We start from the raw sequence: 17305 nt of genomic DNA on the forward strand, positions 1-17305 counted from the left end.
ACTTCTGTCCCCTGGTTTTCTCCTGCCCTTATCTCTAGGCTTGCATTGATTGATTGATTGAGACAGGGTCTGCTCTGTCGTCCAGGCTGGAGTGCAGTGGCACGATCATGGCTCACTGCAGCCTCAAACTCCTAGGCTCAAGTGGTCTTTCCGCCTCCTATCTCCCGAGTACCCATATCCCTAGGCTTTTAAAATGGCTTCCAGGTATCTGGCTGCCGTCTCAGACATCCACCTGGGCTTCTCGGCAGGGACTGTCCGGGAAACCTCATCTATGTGAAGCAGGTGTGGGTGTAGGAAGGCCGCTTGGAAATGAATCAGCACTGTCTCCTGTTTGAGTCGTAAGCAGGGCGCCAGAGGGTCTGGCGGACAAGAAAGGGAGGATGACAGGAGGCCGGCACTGCAATGACACGCCTTAGCCACCAGAGGGCACGAAGCAGCTGGGCAAAATCCCGCGGGGCCGCTGGTGGAAAATTTCTGGCACCTGGAGCCCGGAGGTGGGGTGGACGGAATGTGAGGACCCAGCTTCCTGAGGCTGGGCCGGGGCAGAGTCACTGCTTTGGATGTCCGCAGGGCCTGCTTGTGTCTTGACTACTCTGCCTTTGTAGACAGCTGGAGAATGTGAGAGTGGGATTGGGATCGGACTCTAGGGGCCATTGCGTACAACTCTCCTGCCCTGCTGTGGGGGAGGGAGTTGCCCAAGGTTACGCAGCAAGTTAGTGGCAAATGAATACGATTATCACCAGTCTCAGGTATATGGCCATTTGATGGGTGCAGTCGCAGCCTCAGTTCCTGAGACAGAGACACCTGATTTAAGGACAGGCCTTCAGGAGCTGACCCTAGTGACCCGCGGCTCTGCTGCTGTCTCTGTTTTTCTCCCTGGCTTTTCCATCTGACTGACTCTTTGTCTTCTTTGTCTGCCTGCCTGTCTCCGTCTCTGCCCGCTGGGGGGTTTGCTCAACTCCCTCACTGGGTCCTGGGAGCCGCAGTTTCCTGCTGTCACTCCTCAGGGATTTGTAGCTCTCTGAAGCTCTTTTCTGACCCGTTGTCTCGGTTCCACTCTTGGGATCCAGAGGAGAGGTGATTATTTCGTAGCATAGTCAGTGGTGTGATTTCACGGGGTGAGAAAGACTCCCTTGCTCCTAAGCACTCCTCCAGTGAGTGACCCCTGTTGCCATGTGGTAGCCGTAAGCACTGGTTGGCACCTGGTGTGGGCGAGACCCTTACCTCATGCAGAAATGAGTAAGACCGGTGAGCTCACCATGTAGGGGTGAGGCTGAGAGAAAATAAGTACACAAGTGATTCAGTCAAAATCAGAATGCTCTAAGTACACACGAAAAGGGCAAAAGAGGCGCTTTGTACAGGACAGAACAGGTAGACACTGAAGCCGGTTGGGCCCTGGGAAGGCTCCCTGCAGTGGCCTTTGAAGGGTGGGTTGGATTTCAGCAGGATAGAGGGCATGGGCATGTGTGGGCACGTTCTGAACAGAGGGGTCAGCGCGAGCTGAGGGTCTTGGCCGCACTAGTTGCATGTGCCGGTGTGTTTAAGGGACACGCAGCAGCAGGCCGAGTCTGGAGCGCCTCACTGCCAGGCTTTTTAAAATTTTTTAATTTTAATTTAATTTAATTTTATTATGCCAGAACTTTAAGTTCTGGCATACATGTGCAGAATGTGGTTTGTTACATAGGTATACATGTGCCGTGGTGGTTTGCTGCACCTATCAACCCATCATCTAGGTTTTAAGCCCCGCATGCATTAGGTATTAGTCCTAATGCTCTCCCTCCCCTTGCCCCCATCCTTCTCCCCGCAACTGCCCACAGGCCCTGGTATATGGTGTTCCCTTCCCTGTGTCCATGTGTTCTCATTGTTCAACTCCCACTTATGAGTGAGAACATACCGCCTGGCTTTAAGGGACAGCCATGGGGATGCACTGCAGTTTCTGAGCAGGGAAGGCCCTGTGGAGGCCCTTAGTTAAAAGGAAAGAATGGCTGTGAAAATCGATGCATTGCGCTCCCTTGTCCCTCACCCTCAGTGTGAAGGGTTTTTATTCCGAGTTCTACTTGAAGTAGGCTTCGATGGGAAGACAAGTAGCATGAGGGGTTCAAGTACTGAAGGGAGCAAGGGACACTCGGTGGCTGTGCCAAGGTGTAGAAGAGGACACTGGGGGCCCCAAGGCCTGACTTCATGTACACTGCTCAGGCTGGCCCCTAAGTCACACGGTGACCGCCAGGAAGGGACCAGCCTGTTCTCAGTCTGATCCTCCTGCCGTGTCATTATCCAAAGCTCCTCCTGGCAGGGCCTGTTTGGGGTCTCTGTGCCAGTGCTTTCCCTGCCAGGCTGGGCTGGGGCTTCCACCTACTGCTCTGGGACTGCTGCTGCCCTGGCCCTGGGGGAGGAGGGTGTGCCGCTGAGTCACTGCCTGGGCATCTGGGCCTGGAACCTCGAGTGAGTCACGTAGGGCTGAGGTAGAGGGGCTGGGGGAGGGGAAGAAGCTGCTCGACATCTGGAGCAAGGAGGGGAGCTGGGCCACAGGAAGGGCGGTGCCCTGATGCCCAGACGGGCTGGGATAGACAAAGGGCCAAAGAGGAAGGGGCCCTGGGAGGGGGCAGCCCTCCCTTGGGCTGGGCTCTGAATGGCCACAGTGTTTGCCTTTCTCCGGGTCTGGGGAGGACACGTGTGTGGGGGGCAGTGAGAGAGGGCTGTGGCTGAGGGCTGTGCTTCGGGCCTGGACTCTGGCTTGGGAAGCTGTCCAGCTGGTGTTTTCAGCCTTGTGTAGGGATGTACCTCTACCCACCCACCCAGCCCTCAAGCTGGAGAAGAGGAGGCCAAAGTTTTCCTGTTCACCCTTTAACTACTCGGGACTTCCTTACACTCCCCACAGACTGTTGCCCAGCCCAACTGAGGCTGTGTGTAGAGCAACCCCATTTCTCACTGCTTCCCCATCCTTCCAGACACCTTCCTACACAGAGGGACCTTCCGAGGTATTTCTAAGCACACTTAGTTACTTCATTACCTCATTAAGAGGTATTCCGGTGCTGGCCATTAAAAGTCACTCCACTTCATCCATGCCCTGAAGTCAGTCCTGTCCTTCTTCTCCTGATGTCCCCCAGCTGCCTCCTCTGGCCCCCAGCTTCCTGAGGGTGGCCCCAGGTTGCTTCTCTCTCACACACACAGGCGCATGTATGTACAAGAGCACTGGACCATGAAGTCTCAGCGTGTGCTCACAGCCTCTCACACAGGAGTGGGCTGTGACTCACAGGCATGTCATGAGAATGAGGCCTGGCACCAGTCGCCAGGCCCCAGAGCAGGGGTTGCCTCCCCTCACCCCGGTCCAGGATGCCCAGTCCCCATGACACCTCCCACTTCCCACTGTGGCCTGGGTGGGCTCAGGGGCTGCCCTTGACCTGGCCTAGAGCCCTCCCCCAGCTGGTGGTGGAGCTGGCACTCTCTGGGAGGGAGGGGGCTGGGAGGGAATGAGTGGGAATGGCAAGAGGCCAGGGTTTGGTGGGATCAGGTTGAGGCAGGTTTGGTTTCCTTAAAATGCCAAGTTGGGGGCCAGTGGGGCCCACATATAAATCCTCACCCTGGGAGCCTGGCTGCCTTGCTCTCCTTCCTGGGTCTGTCTCTGCCACCTGGTCTGGTGAGTACCTCTGTCCTGCTGAGGGCAGGGTGGGGAGGATCCCCGTGGGTCTCTGTCTTTGTCTCCACAGTTCTCTCATTCCGGCTTCCCTGGTGGGATCAACCTGGGCCTCTCTGGGCCTTCCGCCTTGGAAGAACTCTCTGTGAAGTGCTGAAGTGTTGACTGAAGGGTTTTTTTTTTTTTTTTTTTTTTGAGATGGAGTCTCGCTCTGTCGCCCAGGCTGGAGTACAGTGGTGCGATCTCAGCTCACTGCAAACTCCGCCTCCCAGGTTCACGCCATTCTCCTGCCTCAGCCTCCCGAGTAGCTGGGACTGCAGGCGCCCACCACCATGCCTGGCTAATTTTTTTGTATTTTTAGTAGAGATGGGGTTTCACCATGTTAGCCAGGATGGTCTCGATCTCCTGATCTCGTGATCCACCCGTCTCGGCCTCCCAAAGTGCTGGGATTACAGGAGTAAGCCACCGCGCCCGGCCGACTGAAGGGTTTTTCTCCAGTTCCTCTGTGAGATCTCAGTGCAGGGGTTGCTCTGAGGCCCTCCCCTGGATATCTCAGTCTAGGAGCCCTTCTTTGGGGGTCTAGGCCTAGGAGCAGGAGGTGTGCATGTGGGCGGTGCTGCAAAAAGAATCCTGAGATTTTTTTTTTTTTGCAAAGTCCTGGATTCTAGCAGGACTAAGGTGCAAGAGGCAGGGGTCTCAAGACTCTGCCTGGGTCATAGCCCCAAGCAGCAAAGCTCTGCCCCCTGCCTCGGTGAAGGCAGGGCTGGCATGATGGGCCCAGGGCATGCCCTGCCTCTGGCATAGCTCCTCTGGCCTCACCCTGAAACCTGCCTAACCTTTCCAGGCTGGTCTGAGTATTCTCAGAGGCCTTGCCGCTGAGGTCTGTCCCATCCTGATCCCAAGGCAATGAACATTTCATATCTTTAATTCTAATTCCAACAGGATCCTTCCTGGTGGAGAGAATGTTAAGTTGCCCCCACCCTATCCATGCCCCTGTCTGCCTAGAGGCTCAGGGGCCTTCAGGGTGAGGGGAGTCACATTCCCCACCCTCTGGGAGCTCCTAGTCTGAGAGAGGAAACACTCCTGCCCAAGGGAGCTTCCAGTTAGATGGCAGAGAGAGACGCCTCTGGCTTCAGGAGTCCCGAGTCTAAGGAGGGAAACGACTCCTTCAGGGAGCTTCCTGCTCCTAGGCTGTAGCCATGGCTCCTGCCAGACTGCACAGGAGCCCCCATCTGCCAGCCGGTGCATGTGGCCCTGCTCCCCAGAGCCTGCGCAGCTGCCATCAAAATGGGACTCTGGTCACCCTGTCATTTCCCTTCTGGCAGACACTAAAGTGGGGAGCCCTGCCCTCAGGGGAGTGTCCCAAGTGCCATCAGAGGAGGCTTGGTGACTCCCAGACACAAGGGAAGCTTTAGCATCTGCCCTCAGGGTGAGGTGGAGGTATCGCCTCCGGCCTCAGGGAACCACAGTCTGAGGGGGAGATGCAGCCCCTGCCTTCCCATTCAGAGAGGGGTTTTGTGAGGTGGCTTGGGGGCATAGGGCAGAAGTGGATCCTACAGGCTGAGCTAAGGTCCCAAGAGCCTCAGCAGTGTACCCATCACCTGGCACCTCTGCAGCCACAGATCCATGATGTGCAGTTCCCTGGAGCAGGCGCTGGCTGTGCTGGTCACTACCTTCCACAAGTACTCCTGCCAAGAGGGCGACAAGTTCAAGCTGAGTAAGGGGGAAATGAAGGAACTTCTGCACAAGGAGCTGCCCAGCTTTGTGGGGGTGAGTGGCACAGGCCTGTGGGGGAAGTCCTGGTGTGAGTGTGGGGGTGCAGGTTAAATCTCTCCCCCAGTTCCGGGTGCCTGTCGATGCAGGTGCCAGGGTGGGGCCCAGCCCTCTCCCCACTTTCGCTTCATGGCTCCACTGGAGTGGAAATGAGGCCCGAGTGGGAGTGCTTTATTAATGGCTGTTTCCTGCAGCATTCCAGAGAACCATGTGCTGTGAGGGCCTTCCGAGTCCATCTGTTTAATCCTGTCATTGGAGACTTGAGAAACCAGAGCCCAGAAGGGAAAAGTGATTGTCCCAAGATCACACAGCACTGGCACGTTCTCTCTCTCTCTTTTCTTTTCTTTTTTTTTTTTTTTTTGAGATGGAGTTTGCCTCTTGTTGCCCAGGCTGGAGTGCAATGGCACGATCTCGGCTAACTGCAACCTCTGCCTCCAGGGGTCAAGCAATTCTCCTGTCTCAGCCTCCTGAGTAGCTGGGACTACAGGCGCATCCCACTACGCCCAGCTAATTTTTGTATTTTTAGTAGAGACAGGGTTTCACCATATTGGCCAGGCTGGTCTCGAACTCCTGACCTCGTGATCTACCTGCTCGGCTTCCCAAAGTGATTTTTGTATTTTTAGTAGAGATGGGGTTTCATCATATTGGACAGGCTGGTCTCGAACTCCTGACCTCAGGTGATCTGCCCTCCTCGGCCTCCTAAAGTGCTGGGCTTACAGGCGTGAGCGAGCCACCGTGCCCGGACTCCTTTTTTTTTTTTTTTTTTTTTGTGCTGGGGGGACAAGATCTCACTCTGTCACCCAGGCTGGATCATAGCTCACTGTAATCTCGAACTCCTGGGCTCAAGCAATCCTCCCAAGTAGTTGGAACTACAGGAGTATTGCTACCATGCCTGGCCAATTTTTATTTTTGTAGAGATGGAGTCTTGATATGTTGTCCAGGCTGGGCTTGAACTCCTGGGTTCAAGCAATCCTCCCACCTCGGCCTCCCAAAGTATTGGAATTACAGATGTGAGGCACTGTGCTTGACCTCTTTCCATTTTTATATGCCAAACTAAGAAAGTATGTAGGGGTAGAAAAGCCCAGCTAAGATATATAGTCTGGGACATTTTGTGGAGAAATGCATCAACCTTCAATTTGTCCCTCACCCTCCCTATACTGACTCATTGGTAATTCCCAAAGTTAGGTGTCAGGCTTTGAACACATGAGGCAGGTCCTTCTTTCCTTTTTTTAATTTTGTTTTTGTGGCTGGTTAAATTTTTCTGATTATTTTGGCTAGTATTAAAAAAGTGTTTTTCCGCTGGGTGCAGTGGCCCATGCCTGTAATCCCCACAGTGTGGGAGGCTAAGGCAGGAGGATCTCTTAAGCCCAGGAGTTCGACCAGCCTGGGCAACATAGCAAGACTCCATCTCTACAAAAATAAAAATAAAAATTGGCCAGGCATGGTGGCATATGCTTGTAGTCCCAGCTACTTGGGTGGATTGCTTAAGCCCAGGAGTTCAAGGTTACAGTGAGCTATGATACAGCCTGGGTGACAAAGTGAGATCACTCTGGTTGCCAAGACCAGCCTAGGCAACATAGCAAGGCCTTGTCTCTACTAAAAATAAACAATTAGCTGGGTGTGGTGGCATGAGCCTGTGGTCCCAGCTACTTGGGAGGCTGAGGTGGGAGGATTGCTCGAGCCCAGGAGGTTGAGGCTGCAGTGAGTTGTGATTGTGCCACTGCACTCCAGCCTGGGCAACAGAGCAAGACCTTGTCTTAAAAAATAAAAAGTGTTCTTTTCTGAATCTACCTGGCTGGTGTTGGGGAGCAGCAACCTTCGGTTTCCTCATCAGTAGAATGGGGTGATGATACCCACCTCACTGGGCTCCTGTGGGATTCGAGCTGATGCGTGCTCAGAGGAGCATCCAGTGTCCTCCCTGTGTCCAGGAGGAGGGCACACTGGAGATGCTCACCAATGAGTATCTGTCTCTCTCCTTACTCACTGGGCCCTCTTGGTAGCTCCCAGGGCCTCCTGCCCACCTTATACCCAGCTGCCCAGTGGGGAGGGAGAGCTGGGAACCAACCTGAATGTGTGAGGGTCTGGGTGTTTGGTGGAGCTGGGGTTGGGGCTGGCTTGGTGATGAGTGTATTTCCTGTCACTTTCAGGAGAAAGTGGATGAGGAGGGGCTGAAGAAGCTGATGGGCAACCTGGATGAGAACAGTGACCAGCAGGTGGACTTCCAGGAGTATGCTGTTTTCCTGGCGCTCATCACTGTCATGTGCAATGACTTCTTCCAGGGCTGCCCAAACCGACCCTGAAGCAGAACTCTTGACTCCCTGCCATGGATCTCTTGGGCCCAGGACTCTCAATGCCTTTGAGTTTTGTATTCAATAAACTTTTTTTGTCTGTTGATAATATTTTAATTGCTCAGTGATGTTCCATAACCTGGCTGGCTCAGCTGGAGTGCTGGGAGATGAGGGCCTCCTGGATCCTGCTCCCTTCTGGGCTCTGACTCTCCTGGAAATCTCTCCAAGGCCAGAGCTATGCTTTAGGTCTCAATTTTGGAATTTCAAACACCAGCAAAAAATTGGAAATCGAGATAGGTTGCTGACTTTTATTTTGTCAAATAAAGATATTAAAAAAGGCAAATACCATCTACCATCACTATCATTTCATAAAAAGATAAAATTTCAATTCCAATAAAGGAGGAAAGGTATAATTTCAGAATAAAGGACAGACCTTAACATTCAATACTGCAAGTAATGAGTTGTACCAGGATCTGCTCAAGAGATATGAATTAGTCATATTGACCCCGCAAAGCTTTATTTAAAGGATTCCTTGTTAGACCGAGCACGGTGGCTCATGCCTGTAATTCCAGCACTTTGGGAGGCCAAGGCAGGCAGATCCCTTGAGGCCAGGAGTTCGAGACCAGCCTGGTCAACATGGTGAAACCCCGTCTCTACCAAAAAATACAAAAAATTTAGCTGGGTGTGGTGGTGCATGCCTGTATTCCCAGCTACTCGGGAGGCTGACGCGGGAGAATTGCTTGAACCTGGGAGATGGAGGTTGTAGTGAGCTGAGATTGGGCCACTGGACTCCAGCCTGGGCAACAGAGCAAGACTGTGTCTCAAAAAAAAAAAAAAAAAAAAAAAAAGAATACAGGCCATAGGCAGTGCTATGGTTTGAATGTGTTCCCCAAAGTTCATGTGTTGGAAACTTTATCTCCAAAGCAACAGTAATTAACAGGTGATTAGGCCATGAGGGCTCTGCTGTAATGAATGGATTCGTGCTGTTATCACAGGAGCGGGTTCCTTATAGAAGGATGAATTTGTCCCCCCCACCTTTTATTTCTCTCCCTCTCTTTGCTCTTCCACCAGGAGATGATGCAGCAAGAAGGCCTTCTCCAGGTGTTACCCCCTCCAGCTTAGACTTCCTGGCCTCCAGAATTGTGAGCCAATAAATATCTGTTTTGTTTTGAATACCAGTCTGTGGTATTCTGTTGTAGCAATACAAAATGGACCAAGACAGGCAGTACACCTGTTTTCAGAAAACAAGTGTATTGTATTCTATACAACACATTCTATATTATATTGTACATTCTTTTTTTTTTTTTTTTTTTTTTTTGAGACAGGGTCTCGCTCTGTCACCCAGGCTGGAGTGAAGTGGTGTCATAATCTCTGCTCACTCCAACCTCCACCTCCCGGGTTCAAGTGATTCTCCTATCTCAGCCTCCTGAGTAGCTGGGATTACAGGCATGTGCCACTACGCCCAGCTAATTTTGTATTTTTAGTAGAGACGGGTTTCTCCATGCTGGTCAGGCTGGTCTTGAACTCCTAACCTCAGGTGATCTGCCCGCCTCGGGTTCTAAAGTGCTGGGATTACAGATGTGAGCCATCACGCCCAGCCAAGAGCAAAAATTTATTATCTCTTATGGTTCTGCAGGTAGACTGGGCTTAGTTGATGGTTCTCACGTGGGGTCTTCCATGTAGGTGGAAATCGGAGCTAGAGTAATCTGAATGTTTGAACAAACTCAACTTCTACGGTAGCTTGCTTAACATGCGTGGCAATTGATACTGAATGTGAGCTGGGACCTCAGCTAGGACTGCCAGCCGGAGTGCTTACCATGGCCTCTCGATGTGGCTTGGGCTTCTTAGAGCATGGCAGTAGGGTCCTGAGAGGACAAATCCCAAAGTGAGCATTGCATGAGGCCTATGTGGAAGCTGGTAGGCTTAAGATTTATTAATTTTAATTTTAATTAAATTAATTAATTTATTTTTGAGACAAGGTTTCATTCTGTCACCCAGGCCCGGGTGCAGTGGTGCAATAATGGCTCACTGCAGCCTCCACCTCCCAGGGTCAAGCAATCCTCCTGCCTCAGCCTCCCAAGTGGCTGGGACTACAGGTACACGCCACCATACCTGGTTAATTTTTGCATTTTTTGTAGAGACAGTGTTTCACCATGTTGCCCAGGCTGGTCTCAAATTCCTGGACTCAAGGATCCCACCTGCCTTGGTCTCCCAAAGTGCTGGGAATACAGATATGAGACACTGTGCCTGGTATTTCTTAAGATTTATTTCAGAAATCCCAGGACATCATTTCTGCTATATTCTAATGATAAAAAAAATCATTAAGTCTGGCTCAGATTAAGGGGAGGAGGAGAATTAGACTTCTCTCTCTTTTTTTTTTTGAGATGGAGTCTTGCTCTACCACCCAGGCTGGAGTGCAGAGGTGTGATCTTGGCTTACTGCAACCTCCACTTCCTGGGTTCAAGTGATTCTCCTGCCTCAGCCTCCTGAGTAGCTGGGATTACAGGCATGCGCCACCACGCCCGGGTAATTTTTGTATTTTCAATAGAGACAGGGTTTCACCATGCTGGTCAGGCTGGTCTTGAACCCCTGACCTCGTGATCTGCCTGCCTCGGCCTCCCAAAGCCCTGGGATGACAGGCGTGAGCCACCGTGCCTGGCTAGACATCTTTTAATGTAAAGAGCAGCGTGCATAAAATTGACAGTGACCATCTTTGGAGACTAAATACCATAGTCTGTCTTCTAGCAACCGTAATTCACATCCCTCCCATATGCAAAATACATTAATCTCCTTCCCAAGACCCACAAAGTCTCATCTCTTTAAGGCATCAATTTGATGTCTCTGATCTTATTATCTGAGACAGGCCCAGAGATATGAACAAGGCTTCTCATGTGCAGTTCCTCCAGGACGGCTCCTCAAAAGTGGTTCCTCTTGGCCTGAAGTCCTGTGAAGAACATAGTCGATGTTCACAGGTGAGATAAAGTTAGATAACTGCCATCCAGGCTTGTTGGCTCACGCCTGTAATCTCAGCGCTTTGGGAGGCTGAGGTGGGTAGATCACTTGAGCTCAGGAGTTTGAGACCAGCCTGGCCAAAGTGGCAAAACCCAGTCTCTGCTAAAAATACAAAGATTAGCTTGGTATGGTGGCATGCACCTGTAATCCCAGCTACTCGGGAGGCTGAGGCAGGAAGATCGCTTGAACCTGGGAGGTGGAGATTGCACTGAGCTGAGATCATACCACTGCACTCCAGCCTGGGTGACAGAGTAAGACTCTATTTTTTTTTTTTTTTTAAAAGATAACTGCCACAAACACTCCTATTCTTAAGGGTGTGGTGGTGTACTGGAGGCACAAATTGGTGCATTGGTCCATAGCAATTCCGAAATTGAGCCAGACATATGTCACCAGAATCTTGACTAGGGCCCAGTTCTGCTCTCTATAAGTGGTTCTTCTTGGCTCTTGGCCTCTAGGTTCTTGACTCCATTTTCTGAGTTAACTCTCTATTTTCCAAAAGAAGTAACTGTGTTGATAGCTAAGTAGCTTTCTCAGCCTAGTTCTTGCCCATTTGAAGTTGAAGACTCAGAAACTTCTTTTGGTTTTAAGCCATCTCGGTCCCTTTTAGTCTAAAATGATATAATTCCTGTAAAAATGTGGCCTCAGTGTGCATCAATTTATAATTCACTTAATAGACAAAGCCATACCTACAAATCTTTTTAAGATTGGTCTCTCTCCAGCTTGGACTGAGAGTCAGGGTGCTGGGAGTAAATGCCCTTGAGATTCCTAAAAGCCTTCTAGTCTGAAAGAGCCTAAGAGGCACACTTCTAGAATTATTAGACATTGTATTATTTATCTGAGAAGATCTAGGAAGCTTGCCCTTAAATCTTTTTGAGGTCTCATTACAATGTCTTACCTTTGACTTACTTCATCTTTATCCTGAGTTCCTTTTTACTATTAAGGATCTGGATTTGGTGTTTGCCCCAAGGCCATTTATTAGTTTGAGAGTCATTTGCTGGTGGAAAGACTGTGCTGGGCCCTCTATAATTCTTTAAGAAGCTGAATAGTTCGTTCCTTCTGTTTTTTTTTTTTTTTTAATGGAGTCTCACTCTGTTGCCCAGGCTGTGCAGTGGCACAATCTTGGCCCACTGCAACCTCTGCCTCCCTGGTGAGTAGTTCCTTCTTTAGTTCAACATTTTTTTTTGAGACGGAGTCTCGCTCTGTTGCCAGGCTGGAGTGCAGTGGCATGATCTTGACTCACTGCAACCGCTGCCTCTGGGGTTCAAGTGGTTCTCCTGCCTCAGCCTTCCTAGTAGCTAGGACTACAGGCATGCACCACAATGCTCAGCTGATTTTTTGTATTTTCAGTAGAGACGGAGTTTCCCCATGTTGGCCAGGATGGTCTCGATCTCCTGACCTTGTGGTCTGCACACCTTGGCCTCCCAAAGTGCTGGAATTACAGACATGAGCTACCGCACCTGGCCTAGTTCAACTTTCTAGCCTCATATTTTATCATAGGCAGCCAGAAGAAGCCAATTGGTACTTTCGTATTCTGCATAAAAATCTCCTTACCCATATCCATAAACTGATTAGGTACCTTTCTGTTTTCCATGTAACCACAGACAACAGTGTTGCCAGACATCCTGGCATTACCTAATAGGATCTCTCTTTTCTAGACTCCAGTAACAATTTCCTCACTGTCCTTCAAATCATTACTAATAATCTTCTAGAGACCCTTCCGGCTTTCACCCATTGCCTGCTCCCAAAGCCAATGACACCTGTTTCAGTTTTTTTGTAATAGCAGCACCCTACTCTTGTAGGTCTTTGATGAAATATGCAAGGAACAAGCTCATGCTAACTTTCTAAACTTTTTCTGCCACTTCCTCTATCACTATACCTAGGTTTCTATTTGGTCCATGTTCCAAGATATGCCAGGATCTGACCAAATATTTTGTCATTTCACGACAAAGGTCCTGACTTTCCAGCCTGACATATTGGGTCATCATATCTCACTACTTTCCTCCCTCTACTTAGCCAAGTTCACATTTTAGATTCTTTTTTTTTTTTTTTTTTTTTTTTTGAGACAGTGTCTCATTGTGTCGCCCAGGCTGGAGTGCAGGGGTGCGATCTTGGCTCACTGCAACCTCCACCTCCTGGGTTCAAGCGATTCTCATGCCTCAGCCTCCTGAGTAGCTGGGATTACAGGCACCCGCCACCACGCCTGGCTAATTTTTGTATTTTTAGTAGAGATGGGGTTTCACCATGTTGGTCAGGCTGGTCTCAAACTCCTGACCTCGTGATCCACCCACCTCGGCCTCCCAAAGTACTGGGATGACAGGTATGAGCCACCGCGCCTGGTCCCCACATTTTAGATTCTTTTACTTGAGGATTCCACTTTAAGATATCAAATTCTCTACTAGTTAGGGTTTTTTTTCAACTATAAGTTACAGAAAACCTGACTAATGCTAGCGGCTTCAATTGTCTTAATACAAGAAGTCTGGAGTAGGATGTTCAGGTCTGATTCAGGGTTCTGGAGATGCCATCTGAGATCCAGTGTCTTTTCATTTTTTGGCCCTTTAATATATAGGACATCTACTATTTTCCTCATGGCTTGTTGTTTCGTGATCACACTATGGCTGCTATACCTCCAGGCCTCACTGTCCATGTTGCAGGCTGGAAGACAGAATAAGGGTGAGGTGCAAAATGCCTTTTCCACAGGAGCCTTTGCCTTTTTATTATGATAGAAGTGCCCTCCCCCAGAGACTTCCACTTACATCTTTGGCCTTAACTGTGTAATTTGGCTAGTCTTAGCTGTAACCAAGTGTTTTTAGCTGACCACATTGACATCTTAGAAGAAAAAAAATGGGTCTTAATAATGAAGAAAGAGGGGATGGATAGTGGATGAGTAATGCACAGTGTTTTCCTGAATTTTTTTTTTTCTGAGATGGAGTCTTATTCTGTCACCCAGGCTGGAGTGCAGTGGTGCGATCTCAGCTCACTGCAAGCTCTGCCTCCAGGGTTCATGCCATTCTCCTGCCTCAGCCTCCCGAGTAGCTGGGACTACAGGCGCCCGCCACCATGCCCGGCTAATTTTTTGTATTTTAGTAGAGACGGGGCTTCACCGTGTTAGACAGGATGGTCTCGATCTCCTGGCCTCGTGATCCGCCCGCCTCGGCCTCCCAAAGTGCTAGGATTACAGGCATGAGCCCCCCATACCTGGCCTGAATTGTTTTTTTACTTACTTGGGAAACCGATCTTTGAGAACCACTTCCAGAGTAGCTCAGATAGGGTCCCCAGAGACAGAAAAGGCCAAGTGAGAAGGCGCTGGGACAATTGCTTGTTCTCACTTATGATTCTGCTTTGACTGCACATCTGGGGCTGGCGAGGCAAGGCGGAGCAGGCCCTCAATGATACATGGTCTCTTTTCATAGCAGTAAAAAGAGAGAAGCCCACCTTCCTAATATCCTGTAGGAAAGGGAGCCAGTAACTATAGGTCAGGGAATCATGATGATGGTAATTAACATTTCTGTAGCAGTTCTCAGAGTTCCTTTCATGCACACTGTCATTTCAGCCTCATGGTAACTCCGAGAGGAGCTATCATTAGGCCGTTTTTACAGATGAGGAAACTGAGAGGGAGCAGCATCTGTCATTCGTGGAGCACTCCCTCCAGCTAGGCACTCTGCTGGCCTATTCAAGCGTCATCTCATTTAATCCTTGGGGCAATTGGGTGAGAGCAGAGCTATGCTATTAGTTTCTGCACGTCATAGGCAAGGAAACAGAGGCTGGGAGAGGTTAAATAAGGAGTAGCGTCAGGACTTGACCCATGTCTTAAGAAAGGTCCTCATCCCTGTGGACACTGGGGTGGCAGTCTGGGCCTTCCTCCCCTTCCCACAGCCATCTCCAAAGCCTGGGGCTTTGTGTAAGGTGAAGGGGACCTGGATGAGCAGCATCCAGACTCTCAGTGTCCCTATCCTGAGTCACCGGGGGAAGCAGGCCCACTTGCTCCTGGTGGATTAGTGCAGTCTGGTTTCTTTTGGGCCTTAGGCTCACAACAATTCCTGGCTTCTCTTGGCTCAGGTTCTGGGGCTGTTTTGGCTGGTGGAGACTAGCCTCAGCTGGTTGCCCTTGGAGCTGGGCAGGTTCTGAAAGAGGCTGATTTCCTTTCCTTCTGGGTGTTTGACAAACTAACAAACACCACTTTCCCAGATGGTTCCGGCAATCTTCCCTTATCCCCTTTCCTCTCCCCAAATCTCTGTGCAGAGGCACAGAGGAGGAGAGTCTAGAAATAGCTCTGTTCAAAAGTTTGTTGGGCCGGTTGTCTCCCACTTCCTCCTAGAGCTGCTGCCGGAGGAGAGCCTCAGGAACACATACCTCGCCCTGCATCCTGCCCTACTGTCACTTTGGCATTTGCTTTTTCGCATTAATCCCTGGCAGCCTATTAACCCTCCAAGAAAGGACAGAATGAAGGCAAAGCTGGGCTCTGAGACAAGGGACTGGCTGAAATAGGGCCCCCATGCCCTTGTCTTTAGGTCACTTGATCTCTCCACTGACTCACTGCTCTCATCTATGAATTGGTCACAATCAGTCACTGACTTGGCAGTCAAAAGAAGTAGTAGGTCTAAGTAGTAGGTCCACAGGCCTCTTTGATCTCAGTTCAGATCATCTTCCCATCTCCCCAGGCCCAGTCCCCAATTCTGTAGCAAAGGCCTTCCTGGCTCCACACCAGTCCCAGGCATCAAATACCCCTTCCTACACCTTCCCTATATTTGGCTCAGATGATGAGAAAGGAAACTAATCATTTTGACAAGGTTCATTGGTCCCATGGGGCTATGGGATTGGGGTGGGTTCACCCTCCCTTGGGCCCAGGCCCTTTTGGCACAAGCATGTGGAATATCCAGATGCTCAGGACAATTTATCTTGTTCTTCCCCGAGGTTCAGAACCAGACACTGACCTTCAGGGAGGCGGTGCAGTTTCCAAGGGCGTATGGTGATAGTGGTGATCTTGGGGCGACAGAGCCAGGGAGAATGGGTGCAGGGGAGAGAGAGTCAGTGCTATAATAAGTCCTGCCAGATCAGATAGTGTCAGCTCTCACCCTTCATGCACCCACACGCACTGCCACTACGGGGAGAGAGCTCCTTGCCCTCCAAATATGGTGCATTTCTCAGCGGTCAGCTCCACATCTGCAGTGGGGAGAGGGGGGCGCTCTGGAAGGTGAGCAGCAAGGGTCCTGGGCTCAGCCCGAGCATGAACAATTGAGTGTGTGGACACTGGACGGGGTGTGGGAGGAGGACGGTCCCTCTCCAGGCCTTGGAGGGGTGGTTCATGTGGGATGCATTCGGAACCACTGCAGAAAGGGAGATTCAGGGGAGATGCTGGGGAAGAACTTCCAGCAGGGCAGAGAGTCCAATCACCCCAAGAAGGGTTTGTGAAAGCAAGGGAAGGGAAGTTACAGTTCTCCGCTCCACCTGCATGGAGGAGGCAGGACCAAGTGAACTGCTGGGGAGAGGCTGGTTCTCTCCCTCCCCTCCCGCCCTCCCTGCAGCCCCACTGAGGTGACTCAGTGCATGTTTGTTGAATTGGACTCAGAGGCCTCTGCCCTGACATTGTCCACAGTGACAGCGAGTGATAGAAAGTGCTTTCATGTTGGATTCTTAAAGTAGGAATCTTCCAAACCCATTTTGGAGGTAAGGAAATTAAGGCTCTAACAAGGTAAAGAATGTAACATGCTTGAGGGCAGGTGGCAAGAGGAAGGTAGAGCCTAGAGGTTCTTTCCCTGACAGTCCGCCAGCCCCAAAGTCCTGTACCTTGACCACTCTGTCCCCCTACCCCACCCCTCAGGCCTCACCTCCCAGAATGAGCTCCCGCCCTCCCCGCAGTCTCAGTCTGAGTCTCTCCCAGTCCTCTCCCAGTGGACTAACCAAGGTGCTGCAACCCGGAGAGGTCTGCCAAGCTGAGAAACGCCAGGGGCTGGTGGATGAGGACAAGGGCAAGGAGCCAGGCTGCTGGGCTCTTCCCTGACCACCCATATATTAATAAAGTGCATCGCTCCCTACCATCATCTTCTTTCTCCCAGCTCTGCTTTATTTTTCCTCATAGTATTTATATCAGCAATCTGTTAAGCACCTATTTTGTTATTGTCTGTTTTCCCCAAGAGACTGTCATCTCCACAGAGCAGGGACTTTTGTTTTGTTTATGGCTATACCCCCAATGCATCTAAATATTTATACGAAAAATGAATGCCTGCTAGGCCTGCCACTCACTATTACGTGACCCTGGGCAAGTTACCCATCTCTCTCTCTCTCTTTTTTTTTTTTTTTTTTTTGAGACAGTGTCTTGCTCTGTTGCCCAGGCTGGAGTGCAGTGGCACAATCTCAACTCACTGCAACCTTCGTCTCCTGGGTTCAAGCAATTCTCCTGCCTCAGCCTCCTGAGTAGCTGGGATTACAGGTACGTGCCAACATGCCCAGCTAATTTTTGTATTTTTAGTAGAGACGGGGTTTCACCATGTTGGCCAGGCTGGTCTCGAACTCCTGACCTCAGGTGATCTGCTCGCCTTGGCCTCCCAAATTGCTGGTATTATAGGCGTGAGCCACCACACCTGGCCTCACCCATCTCTTG

General features: G+C 50.5%; 1 protein-coding gene across 2 annotated transcripts; it reads left to right on the forward strand.

The window, feature by feature from the left end:
- The first annotated feature begins 3192 nt into the window (after window positions 1–3192).
- S100A2 (S100 calcium binding protein A2) lies at window positions 3193–7806 on the forward strand. Of its 2 annotated transcripts, none has more exons than XM_004026742.5 (3): window positions 3193–3637; window positions 5251–5404; window positions 7555–7806. In XM_004026742.5, exons 2-3 carry the CDS (start codon window positions 5261–5263, stop codon window positions 7705–7707), a joined length of 297 nt encoding a protein of 98 aa, XP_004026791.1. In that variant the 5' UTR covers window positions 3193–3637; window positions 5251–5260; the 3' UTR covers window positions 7708–7806. The 2 variants fall into 2 exon arrangements, with proteins under 2 accessions (XP_004026791.1, XP_055215763.1); XM_055359788.2 differs by lacking the exon at window positions 3193–3637 and adding an exon at window positions 4017–4139.
- The last annotated feature ends 9499 nt before the right edge of the window (window positions 7807–17305 follow it).

Source organism: Gorilla gorilla, chromosome 1, assembly GCF_029281585.2.
Source record: "Gorilla gorilla gorilla isolate KB3781 chromosome 1, NHGRI_mGorGor1-v2.1_pri, whole genome shotgun sequence".
Lineage (NCBI taxonomy): Eukaryota > Metazoa > Chordata > Mammalia > Primates > Hominidae > Gorilla > Gorilla gorilla.